Source organism: Schistocerca americana, chromosome X (assembly GCF_021461395.2).
Source record: "Schistocerca americana isolate TAMUIC-IGC-003095 chromosome X, iqSchAmer2.1, whole genome shotgun sequence".
NCBI lineage: Eukaryota > Metazoa > Arthropoda > Insecta > Orthoptera > Acrididae > Schistocerca > Schistocerca americana.
The window spans coordinates 228,786,303-228,800,165 of record NC_060130.1 but is presented as its reverse complement, the minus strand read 5'-3'; the positions used below and the strand labels follow the sequence as shown (position 1 = coordinate 228,800,165).

The following is a 13,863-nucleotide window of genomic DNA, read 5'->3' as shown; positions in this document are numbered from 1 at the left end:
ATGGTGCGATATGTGCTCAAGAACAGGGTGAGGGCCGATGTGGTGGGAGATATTTCGACCGCCTTTGTCAACTGTTGTTTAAATGTGTGGACAAGCCTCTCCGCTGCACTTTTGGAGGAAGGGTGGAAAGGCGGGCTACGGATATGTTTGATATCATTGGCCTGACAGAAGACGTGGAAGGAGGGTGCCACGAATTGGGGGCCCTTATCGGAGACAATGTGTGAGGCAGGCCCTCAATGGTGAGAACCTGGGCCGGGGATGAGTGTGGTCTCTGTGGTGTGTGGTGGTGGATACCATGCGGGCGACATATGGGTATTTGGAGTAGGCATCAACGATAAATAACCACATGGACCCGAAAAACGGTCCCACAACCACAAAATTGAGAATGATATGATCCCAGGGCCGGTGAGGCACAAGCCAGGGGGCGAATGACTGAGGGGTGGGGTTACCTGGTGACACGCACACACAGTGCACCTATGGACCAAGCAGTCAATTTTGCCATCGATGCCGGGCCAATACACATGCCGGCAAGCCAAAACTTTCATGCAGGACATAGCCCAGTGCCCGCGGTGTAACAAACAGAGCACATGATGTCGAAAATACCAAGAAATGACCACCCGATAGGCATCCGACTCCGTGGCCAACAGAAGGACATCATCGACCATGGGGAGCGTGTGGGACAGGTGGTGCCAGGGGCTGAAGTTGGTCTGCATCCAACGAGTAATATAGGTGGGCCAACTGTGGACCATGTAGCGGAGAACCTGCTGCAAGATAGGGTGTCTGCGTGTAGCCTTGGCAATGTGAGCAGCCATAAGAGGCAGACCATCCAGTGGATCCCAGCGGGCAGAATCAATGTGAAAGCAGAGGACATCCTGGTGGTCAAACGCAGGATTGGGGCCTGGTGGGGGACAAGACAAAGCGTCCGTGTTAGCATGGTGGGTGGTGGGCTTATACCAGATTGTGTAAGTGTAATTCCGTATAAATAATGCCCAGTGCTAGAGACTAGAGATGGGCAAAGTCGTTCATCCTTGGGAACTAGTTCACTGGTGATCGCTCTTTTAACCGTTCATTTTTACTCGTTCACCGTTCTTTGTGCTTGGTATATGGCTCTTATGAAAAATTGAAAATTAGTAGCATAGGTGACTGAAGATGGAAGGCACCAAGAGGGGGACTTACCTCCACCCTGGAGTACAGAGTTTTTTTCGTAACAGAATTCTCACATACTTGTAATTTTCGTGATTCTGCAAAACATCTTGTTTAGCCAACTGTAGCGTTATGTGGTTGATCGCAGTGAAATAATAAAGGTGACGTACGAAAAAGCGACCCTGAGTACAGACTGCTTGGCAATTACACACGTTTTGTTGACTGCTGCAAGCAGAATAGATAAACATATAATAATGTGAAGAAATAACAAATAAGCTAATGCAAACAACTTCAAAACAATAGATGATGATCGGTAAGCGACAATGAGCAGTCTAGTACTTGGGGCCTATTTTTCGTGCGCCACTGAAATAATATTGTAGGAGTTATCATATTCTCTTTACAAAATGTGACACCATACACTCTATTATGAAGTGCAGCCTTCATTCGGTTGTAAGTCGGTCTGCCTTCCATAACAATGAACGTGCTATTTTACCTTGGATAAAAAAAAACGGAAAATGGACACTCATGTATGCCATGCCGACGTCCTTTGCATGTGTAATAACAAAAAAATCTTGCCTTTTTACAAGTATTTGTTCAACTGTTTATCGAATTTGTGAAGTAAGCTGATACGCCGTTTTGTTACCTGAAAAGATGTATGTATTACATACCATGTAATTTTTATGTAGTTTACGTAATTATAAAATACATTTTAATTACCGGTCGTGGACGCTGAATAGAATACAAAAAGAACCAGAAGTTCACATTTCAAAAAAGGTTTCAAACAGATCTAGAAAAGGCATGCAAAGCAAACAAAACGAACAACAACAACTCAATACTGAACTAACTATGAGCAGTCGGCAGTGGAACTGCGACGAGTGGCCACATGAAGAAGGAAGAGTCCGGCCTAGCGAGACTGAGACTGAGACAGATGGGAACGGGACCAAGCCTGGAACGAGACCGGCCGATGTGCCGTTACGGGAATGAGACCAACCGTTTCCCATTCCTGGGAACCATAAGTAGAAAGCCGCAATCAAAGTGAACTATGAAAGACTGTTCCTTAGAATTTGTTCCTCGCTCATTCCATTAATCTTGGTGAACCGTTCCTTTGGACCTGTTAGTTGCCAAATGACTCATCTCTACTGGAGACATTGAGCTGTCCTCTCTGGAAGGTGAGAGTGGGGTCAGAAAAGTGTAACTAAGCGCTTATGGTCCGTCAGGAGGGTGAATTTTTCCCCAAAGAGATAGATGTGAAATTTTTGGATGGCGAACACTATTGCCAGGGCCTCCTTTTCAATCTGGGAGTAGTTCCATTGTGCTGGGGTTAACGTCTTAGATGCATAAGCAATGGGCTGTTCTGAGCCATTGGTATTCCAATGTGCAAGGACTGCCCCAATGTCGTATGCCGACGCATCAGCTGCCACAGCCAAGGGGCGGTCTGGAGAGAAGTGAGTAAGGCAAGGGGCAGACTTCAGCAGGTCTTTAAATGGAGAAAAGCTTGGTCACAGGCAGGAGTCCAATCAAAAGGTACGACTTTGCGATGCAAGTGATTGAGAGGTTGAGCAACGGAGGCAGCTTGGGGTAAGAACTTTAAGTAATAAGTAACCTTGCCCAAAAATACCTGGAGTGCAGATAAGTCCTTGGGATGAGGAAGCCTCTCAATGACCGTGACATTGCGATCCGAAGGGCGAATGCCATCTTTGCTAAGCCAGTGGCCTAAGTATTACACTTCCGGTTGAAAAGAAACAACACTTGTCCAACCGACAACGTAAACCTGCAGATTGCAGAGTGTGAAATAAGGTGCTGAGGTTGTGCAAATGTTCCTGGCGGGAACACAGGGTGACAAAGATGTCGTCCAGATAATTCACACGGGCTGGGATAGGCTGTGTAAGCTGCTCCAGGAACTGCTGGGAAATTGCTGGCGCTGAAGGGACACCAAGTAGAAGGTGCTTGTATTTGTATAATCTGAAAGATGCATTGAGGACCATGATGTTCTGGGAATCCACATCCAACGGTAACTGGTGGTATGCCTCAGCCAGGTCGATCTTGGAAAAGTACTCGCCCCCTGCAAGCTTGGCAAGAAGGTCTTCCTGTCGGAGAATGGCGTAAGTGTCTACTAAGGGCTAAGCATTGACAGTAGTGCTGAAGTCCCCACACAGCTGAAGGGACCCATTGGGTTTCTGTAAGACCACCAGTGGTGTTGCCCAAGCACTGTATGTCACAGGCTCTAGGACGCCAGCAGCCTGGAGCCAATCAAGTTCCAGCTTAACTGCTGGCTGTAAGGCCACCGGAATGGGTCTGGCCCGGAAAAAGCGAGGCTGCGCATCCGGCCGAAGTGTGATGTGCGCCTGAAAACATGAAGCACACCCGAGATCCGTTGCAAACAATGATGCAAAAGCAGAGCACAGATCATCAAAGTCCTGAAAAGGAACAGCCGTGGAAATGACCTTAACTTCATCGGAAATTGAAAAGCCGAACAGTGGAAATGCATCCAGGCCAAAACTATTCAAAGCCAATGGATGGTTGATGACAGCCAGATAGGGAGCCGGGGAACATGTTTGTATGTCGCCTGGATGACAAACTGCCCACAACGGGGAATGGAACTGTTGCCATAGGTGACCATACGCCGAGAGGGAGGCGACAACACAGGGGAGCCCAGGTGGGTATATGTCGCAATATTAATCAGGGAGACGGTGGCCCCAGTGTCGGACATCTTCAGTAAAAAGGCAGAGCGGGAGGAATAACTTCCGTGCTGATGGGTCGTCCAGCGAGACAACAGATTGCAAAGCACGTACTGTATCCTGAGGCCCAGTAGGGGCAGGACGGGAGCGAGTCGAGCGATTACGACAAACAGATCGAATGTGGCCCTCTTTCTCACACAGCGTGCACGTTTTCCAGTGTTGGAGGCAATCAACTAGAGAGTATGCGGTAAAGCACTGTGGGCAAGATGGAAGTGGGCCGCACAACCGGCGACAAGGGGCGACCAGAGGCTCTGATGTCATAGAGACATCAGACAAAGAGGAGTCCCGACAACACTGGCCACTATTGGCCGGGCCACGTCTTATGTCGCGAGGGTGGAACCCGCAGAGATGCACTGATTGCCGCCACTTGCGACCACACCATGAGCTTGTTGGCCACCTGAGCAATTTCAAATGAGTGGGTCATGCGGAGAGTCTCTTCCAGTGAGGGATTATCTAGTTTCAGCACCGCTGTGCGGGCCTCAGGATCGGGAGCCAGCTGAACCACCACATCTTGTATCAGGGAGTCCACATACAAAGCCTTGTACTGCAGATTGGTGCATGTAAATTCACATCAACAGCTGAGACCCTGCAACTCTGTGACCCAGGAATGATATGATTGGCCAGGCTGTTTATGGCACTGGTGGAACTCCAGCTGAGAGGCGACCACATGGTAGCACTGTGAATAATAGTTTGTCAGCAAAAGGCATAGCTCCTGGAAAGAGAGAGCCACAGGATCTGACCAGGGTGCCAACTTGCGAAGAAGAATGAATGTGTCTGGGGAGGCCCAAGACAAAAACAACGACCATTGCAAGGGGTCATCCGTGACTTGAAAAGTTGTGAGATGTTGTTTCAGCCAATGTAAGTATGTTTCTCAGTCTTCTATAGCGTCATTAAATGGTGGGAATGACAGTGGACATGGGAAAGAATTGGACACCTGAGGACTCAGAAGCTGTGGCGGTAATGCATCCTGGGCATCGACTTTGTCCATTAGCAACCACATCGACTTTGTCCATTAGCAACAACATCGACTTTTGTAAGATGTGTAACTGGAGCTGCTGCTGCATAAGCTGTTGCCGTGGTTCCAGTAGACATACCAACTTAGCCTCCATGCTAACAGTGACTACCATTTACCTCATCGCCAAAATGTTGTAACTGCAACAGGAATGGTCGCAGGGTTGCCGCTAATGAAAACACGGCGGGATTCAACGGGAGCGGCCTGCAAACGAACAAGACAGACAAACGGGAATGGAAGAACAAGGACGACAACAGACAACCGAGCAAGACACAAAGATCAACAACAAAGTATTACGCAAGGGGGTCACAGGAGATAACCTCACGAAATCAAAACAATGTCCACTCGTAAACGGGAAGTAAGCACATGCAACGTAAACATGATATGTGTAAGCACATGCAACGTAAACATGATATCTGTAAGCGAGATATCAACTGACTCAATGTGAATACCAGATTGCCTCACTGCATGAGAGGCAGCCACCTAAATACACAGCAGGGTATGTCACTATTGGCCACTGGGACCACGCGCTCCACAGTGGTGCCCTCACATTAGTTTCGGGGCTAAGAGCGTGCACAGCCATGGCTTACAGTGCGACTGCTGCAGAGGCCTCTAGGGGTCATAGAGTTCCATGCTGTCTGGCGCGGATTCGAAACCCATGGCGCTTGGTACCAGACAGTTAGTTCACATACCAGTCCTGGACATCCAGGACAAACACCGAGAGTGCTATAATGCCAAGCGCCAACAAGTGAGATACAGCCCAAAAGACTTGATATGGAGTTTCATGTCTTTGCAGAAAGTAAAGGTATTGGAAAAGTTACTAAAGGGCTTCTATGGTCCGTATCGTATCCTTCTTCACTTTTCAGGCGTCACATATGAAGTTAGGAATTGTGACCCTTCATCCATAAGAGAGAAGTGCAGAGATGTTGCACGTGCCTTCTGTATGAGGCCATACTACAGTCCAGAGGTGCAGATCAACAATGGGAGGTTCGAGGAAACTGAAGACCCAACTTTTCTTGATCACAAAGCTTTGATGGGAGGGGTTACCTTTGATGCTCATTATAGTGAAGAGGGTGTAACAACATGCCCATAACATAGGGATTTGCCTACACCACCCTGCAGAGAACCATTGACTAGATCTTGATCCCAGGTACTGTAATCAGCTGCAGTGAGAACCTCTGAACTGTGGGTCATTGTTACTTCAGGAGAAAACGATGCCAGAAGTAGTGGTGCACTCAGTAAAGCATAGTGGTTAGCTTTGCTGGCAGATGTTTTGCGGATCACCAGTTCAAACCCAACCACCAGCAAGTAATCGTGGTGGTGGTGGTGGTGGTGGTGGTGGTGGTGGTGATGGCAGTAGTAGTAGTAGTAGTCGTGGTGCATACGTTCATAGCACTTTTGTTTTATGTGTTGGCATTTGGTTGCTATGGGTTTATTTATCAATTGTAATATTTTATTTGTTGTTCACTGTTGCCTTTTGAGTTTGCATATTGTCATTTTTTCATTTGGAGATAGTGATTGGAGTTGTGGATGCTAGAAAATAGAGTGCCAAATGGAGGAATTAGGACATTTCCAGCATATTCTTCTGTTTGAGTTCAATAAAGGGGTGACAGCAACAGAGGCAGCCTGAAACATTCGCACAGTGTATGGGATAATGCCATTGGACAGAGGACAATAAGAAAATAGTTTTCTCATTTTAAGGAGAATTGTTTTGACATTCGTGACTCCATGTTCAGGAAGTCCTTCTGGGTTTGCTGAAGATCATTTAAACACATAAGTGTACTTGAGAACTGGCAAATGTGATGTATCATGATCATTCCACCATTATGCGACATTAGCATACGATGAAGAAAGCTCAAAAATTGGGTTAATGGGTACCGCATGCTCTAAGTCAAAACCACAATAATCAGTTGCTGGCCGTATGTGCATATCTGCTTACTCGTCATCAGTTGGCTCATGAACAACACTGACCATTCATATCCTGTATCATTACTGGTATCCTGGTATTCCATATCATTACTGGTAAGAATAAGAAAGGAATGGTTGAACTCAAACAAAGCAGCAACTCACCGTATGAAGACCAGCATGCATCTACAAAAGATAATGTCCTGCATTTGATGGAACAGCGATAGTGTGGTTACTATGAATTGCTTTTTCAAAGTGTAACCATTACTACTGACATTTATTGTCAACAAGTAAGACGTCTTGCAGACACAATTCAAACAAGTAAGACATCTTGCAGACCTCTTGCAGACACAATCCAAGAACAGCACCCAGGAAGACAGCGGGAAGTGATACTACTGCACGACAGTGCCTGCTCTTGTTCTACTGGACTGACAAACACTGTGCAGGAGTTGGGTTGGGAAGTCATTCTGCATCCACCTTTTTTGGTGCTCTCGGATTTCTACCTTTCTTGCTATCTATCAAATTAACTTCAAGGAATTTCTTTTCTGGCTGAACATGAATTCCAAACATGGCTTGACGAGTTCTTCACCTCAACACCATGTGATTTCCACAGTAATGGGTTCGAAAAGTTATCCCATCATTGGGAGACTTTTGTAAATAGTGAAGGAGAATATGTTATTGATGACGAAAGTCTCTGTTATATGTCTATTAAACTTATGGAAAAATGCTACGAACTTGTGCACCAACCCAGTAGTAGTAGTAGTAGTAGTAGTAGTAGTAGTAGAAAAAGATGATGAAGAAGAAGAAGAAGAAGAAGAAGAAGAAGAAGAAGAAGATGATCTGTTTTACAGAAATATTGGACATATCATGGTATTAAGATTTAATAACGAAGAAATAAAATAATTCAAATATACAGGCATATGTTTTATTAAGTAATTATTCATTCTGGAAGGTTATTGGAATGTATTTGTAATGTTTGTATATTCTGGAATATTTCATGCTTGTATAAAAAGCACTTTGTCCTGGAGGTCAGTTCTGTTGTGGCTGTACAATGGTGTCAGTATTAAATGTACGTTCAGTTCTAAGTGTTGTACTTCTTTGACAACCCTGGCTGTGGATTTGGACTTTATTGTGCTTTTCAAGTGACAATATATATCTTTCTGTATTTATGCTTCAGGTTTCTTTCATTAATTAGTTATAAGTGAACACTCTTCAGGTACAAAAATGAAAATATGTTCAAAATGCAATGTATAAAACAGTTATCTAGAAGCTTTGTCCTCAGTATCCCATCAGTAGGCTGCTTTCAAAATCTAAATGCCTGAAAAATTTTTAAAAAATACTTTGTTCACAGGAGGTGTTTGGCAACTACATTCAACCTAAAGAGAACAGGTGTGACTTGTCTTGCCTTACGTTTGCTGGCATTGCCGATATTTCATTTTCTGTTGTGGATCTTCTACAGTGGAATGCAGGTCAGTACTTTTGTTTGTAAATTTCAAAGACACTGTAAGTCGTGTTATAGAGGTCTATACATAATGACTGAAAAGAATATCCTTACCTATGAGCCTCTGTAGTCGTTATTGTTCAAAACACTATTCTGTTTTCATAAAATTCTCAATTTCTGTGGTGCTTGCAAAATTTTATTACTGTCTATTCATTTGGTTCAATATTAACAGCCATGTTCAATAGCAGTCAGTAATTGAATTTTCATAAAATTTCAATGAGATCTCATCCTTCCTTTCTCATTCTGACTGCTAAATTTAAATCAACCTGTACAGTGAGATTCTACACGCATCCTGACAGGTTAACATTGTTATCTGTTCTTGTTAATAATATCCAGAACATTTAGTGACTCACATTACTTATTCCATAATTACTCTCCCTGTGATTTTTATTCACTAGTTGCCTCTGTGATAATTATGCTGTGGTTATAATTAAACTTTCACTAGTTGAGCCAGTGAGACTGAAAACTATTTACCATATGGGTACCCAGCTTTATAGGAAGTAAATACCAGGTGTTTATAATTAAAATTCCATTACTCATGGAGGTCCAGAGTGGTCTGTAATTATCGTATGGCAGTGAAACTTGGTAGATATTCTAATGCATTAATGAGGAACCAATTTAAGTTGGAAAAAATGGTTCCAATTTTGGCCACCACATGCAAGTGTGGCACTGTATACAGTTGGTATGAAAATATGACATCCACACACTCATTTGACAAGCCATAATATGAGTGAACAGTATGTCTATCAAGAGGAGTGTCACACGAATTATCCATCCTGTGGTGAACAGTACAGAAAGTTTTGCAGTCTGCATTACACTGGTACCCGTACGAAATCCAGACAGTGCAGCAGTGGGAATCTCATGATCCACAACGATGTTCTGAATTTTCTCTTTGGTTTCTTGCATGAATCAAAGTTGATGACATGGCTAGGCAATATTCTATGGAGTTACAAGGCACATTTTACTCTACAGGGTGCAGTGAATACACAGATCCATGTGTTGGGTACAAAGAGCCATTGCGCTCACCATATGTGACTGTGTGATGTGGATTCACAAGCACCATTATTCTTGGTCCATTCTTCTTTGAAGAGAATACAACCAGAGAGCCTGTCAGGTGTGCAGTGACATCTGCACGTTATCAAGTCATCTTTGTGTAGTGTGTGATTCTTGCTTGGAAAGAGCACAACTATGTGGAAACCACAGTTTTCATGCAAAATGGTTAGTAATCACACAGTACTTTTGGATTAAAGACCACTTACCAAAAAGCAGATACATTGAGTTGCCGAAGACACACACACAAATCAATAGACCTTTGACACACACACACACACAAAACACACACACACACACACACACACACACACACACACACATTGTGCCGGCAGGAGCGTAGACGTGTGTGTGTGTGTGTGTGTGTGTGTGTGTGTGTGTGTGTGTGTGTGTGTAGCTTTTATTCTGCTATACTCTAGTTCTTCAAAGCATAACTTGGAAATATAGCAAGTTTTCTTTCTTATGTGTGTGCCTATTGACAAGTGAATGCTTCTGCTTTTTGGTGCATGATCTCTTTTAATCCAAAAGTACAGACTGTATCAAAAAGAACTGTCTGTAATGTTGGAAAGGGCAAACTGTAGTGACATGGTACAGGATGGGGCACCACTGCACTGACATCTGGAAGTGTGGGAATTTTTAAATCAAAGTATTACTGAATGATGGATTGGTCACACTGGACCAAATGACTCAGTGTTACATTACTGGCCTCCCAATGTCACTGGATCTGACTGTATGTGATAATTTCTTGTGGGGGGTTTATGAAAGCCTGTGTTTATATGTCCCTGTTACCAATAACAATGAATGAACTGAGACATCGCATAACAGCAGCTGTGGAAGCTGTAACTAAGACATGCTCGCTGAAGTGTGGGAACAATTTGAATATCGTGTTGACATATGTTGTGCATCTCAAGGGGGGCCATATTGAATGCCTATGGGGGGAAGAAAACAACTTGTTGAGTTTCCCATTCATCAAAAAACAAAATGCATTATATATGTTTATTAGCTTCAGAAATATAGATGTGCCAAATCAGATGATTCTTTCAGATACACCCTGTATTTACATCCTACAACATTTATACCAACCTTATAGAAATGATGTTTAGATTGTTCAGTACAGGATTTGCGTTGTTAGTAGTGTTAGTGTCGTGACATGCTGTTAGGTGCTGGTACTGTATGGCAACATAGGGTTTAAGCACAAGCATCAGTGAGCATTACAGTTGCAGACTGTCACATTCGGTATGGACAAGGTGAACAGGGCTTTACTTGCAAGGTTGTTTCATCAAGACAACAGCAATAGTATCGACGCATGGAAGGAATATGGAGAGGTCCTCTTTCCACAGCACCAGGGTTGAAGAACATGATTTGGAAGTTCAAATTAATTGGCAATTTGGGATTAGCTCGTGGGAGATGCCAACAGCCAATAGTGAAAATTGTTGAAGTAATTACTGTTGCCATGGCTGAGAGTGCTGGATGCAATGTGCGGTCTCAGAGCAGTGCAAGAGTTATGTCACGCCAGCTGAACATTTCATTTTCCATTGTTCAAAAAGTGCTGTGAACAAGTGTGAAATGGTACCTCTAGTGCGGTCCCAAGCTGTCATGGTTATAGGTAGTCATCACACTGAACATCATTTGTAATCTGGAACATAAACATGGTCCACTGTTAACAAATTTTGCCCTGTAATGTCAAAGTTAAAATATTTCTTCCAATGGTTTGTTCATTATTTATTTTCCTCGTGCCATTACAAATGTTTCCACAAAGTGCCATCATCCTATGATCTCTCATTCTTCATGGGAGCCCTCTCAAGTAGTGAAAGTTTCATAACAAACACCATGTAGAATGTATGACAGTTGGATGACTTTACTTCCCTTTCATTTTTGTTATAGTCTTTTCTAAATTATTCACTTCTAATTGCTTAAAATCTCAAAATTTGAAATTTCATTATTGCACATAATTTTTATGTCCTTCAGATGCCTTGTCATCTTGCATGTTTTTCCACTGTAGCATCTGCCCCTACTGAACTGATGCTGCTCCAGCCTCTGTATCTCACATTGCAGTGATGCCATTATGAAGTATCTTTATTATTAACATACCCCACTGGTGGTGTGTGATGTGAGGGGAGAGGAGGGTGGTTTGTTGTCGGGAGGAAAAGGTAGCAAGTGCTTTTGTATGTTTAGAAATAAAATACATATTACAGGTCTATTTTGACGGGAAAAACAGTGATGAATGTTTCCAAATTTTTTTGATCAAAGAAGGAAACGTCTGCTTCACCAATAATAACAAAATCACAATTACAATCTCTCACAGGCGTGAAGGCTTGTCAGTAAGATGATCCTAAAGCCTGAAAAAGTAGCACAATTGGGATCTTCATAGACAGGTGCCTTTGAATGGAAAATATTCTAAATGTGAATAAGCTGTCCTAAATAACACTAGCATACGAGCAGAAAAGCCTACCTTGGATAGAGTCTGATTGTGCCAAGAGAGCAATGACGAAGGATGAATACAGTGGTGTCAGTCCCTACGATGGGCTTAGAGAGTGTCCTAAGACGGTAGTGTGAGTAGTACCTTCCTGGAGGCTAGGAGAGGCTCGAAGTTGGAAGAACTGACTTCTTTAGCTCTAGCGCCAACCTTTATAGCGGCAGGTAATGGAATACTCGTTACACTATTTTCTGGTCACCTGTGTGGCAGACGTGAATAGATCTTTTGGAACTGGTGGCATCTACTAGTGCTGGTACCACTGCATGGTGTCATTCCATTACTGTGACTGGGTAAGTCTGCGATACTGAGGCGTGCAGGGACCATGTAGGCTGCACACTTGGCTGAGGTGCCTGAAGGGTTGCAGATCGCTTTTGTGAAGATAGGTGGTATAGTGTTGTGAACATCCTTATTGGATAGACAGCACCACTTTTGAGTGTAGTGATTACTATGCCAATTATTGTATTAGGTGTACTACAAGATGAAACTAGAAAACTGGGGCAGTTTGATCTGAGTGTTTGAATGTGGCTATCTAGAGACTAGTTGTCACAAACAGTATTCAATCCAACAGGTATACAGAATAGGTAACAGACATATTCCATGTAACAAGGACAAACTACAGTGAGCGCACACTTTATTCAACATGTAAATGTGACTACAGATTATCAGACTTAGGTTATGATATGCCTGTCATCCTTGACGATGAAGTGATGCATACGAATAGTGAAATTCTGCAAGAAGCTCTGAAGTGTTGGAACATTGATTCTGTCGATAACCTGCTGAATGGCTGTTTTCTGCTGAATGAATGGCTGTTTTCTGCTGAATGAATGGCTGTTTTCTGCTCAACAATGGTTTTGGGGTTATTACTGTACACCTTGTCTTTAATATAGAATGTGTTCAGATTCAGAGAAGATGCCGGCCAATCGAGGCCCATGCCAGGGCCTCTTGGGTACCCTCAGAGCCAGAATGCTGTCCCCAAAGAGCTTGTCCAGGACATCAAACACTCTTTTGCTTTGATGGGGTCGAGCTCCATCTTGCATGAACCACACCTTGTCACAAATCTGGGTTACTTTGGATAATGGGGATGAAATCATCTTTTAAAACCTTCAGGTACCATTCAGTAGTCACCATGCCATCAAGGAATATCACACCAATTATTCTATGACTGGACATTGCACGCCACACAGTCACCTGTTGAGGGTGAAGAGACTTCTCGATTGTGAAAAGCAGTTTCTGAGTCCCCCAAATGTGCCAGTTTTGCTTATTGACGAACCTATCCAAATGAAAGTGGGCTTAATCTCTAAACCAAACCATGCATGCACATACTAATTCCCATCATGTCTCGTGGCAAACCATGCAGTTTGAATGTCCTTACATAACCCGTTATGATGATTTTATTTCATGAAGTTCAATAATTGTCACCCTGTACATAAATATGAATGGTGAGAATCAGGTCTTTGGTAGAACGAAGTTTATAATCTCACTGCATGCTCAATAAGCTGACTTTATACAGTTGACTGTATAACTACATTCTCATGCAAATCTATGCTGTGAAATAACTATCCCACTACTTACAGGTCCACAAAATTTCATCTCGTAATGTGCTGTTGTTTGTGTTTATCTGCTATTGTCATTCTTACATTTTCTCAAAAAACATTGGTTCAAACTAACTACTGTTGTTGCACTTTAGTGTGCTGTTCGTTATTGAGTGATAGTTATGTGTCGTGTAAAATGCTAACAAGTTTAAATTGACCACTGACCCATCTGTTTTCTGCAATTACTTGTATGTACACATGCATCATGTTCATAAAAGTTACACGAGTCATGATGGTGTAGTTAAGCCCTTAACTCGTATCATGGGGAAGGAGAAAATTTCAACTAGTTGAATGACCATTCTGATTTTCTTTTACTTGTTTCTTTTGTACTGTTAATCATATGGTCCAAGTAAAGGTAACACCATATCATATAATAGAGGCATTGAGTGGTAGGTGGCATATAAACAAGACTGGAAATATTTCTGAGCTTTGGACAAGGTCCTTAT

At 43.0% G+C, this 13,863-nt stretch overlaps 1 protein-coding gene across 1 annotated transcript in view; it reads left to right on the top strand.

The window, feature by feature from the left end:
- LOC124555305 (ATP-binding cassette sub-family G member 5) overlaps positions 1-13,863 on the top strand; it is a 136,940-nt gene that overhangs the window by 78,313 nt on the left and 44,764 nt on the right. The window contains exon 7 of the mRNA XM_047129180.1: positions 8,150-8,267. Coding sequence (XP_046985136.1) covers positions 8,150-8,267 — 118 coding nt within the window. The remainder of the gene's footprint in view (positions 1-8,149; positions 8,268-13,863) is intronic.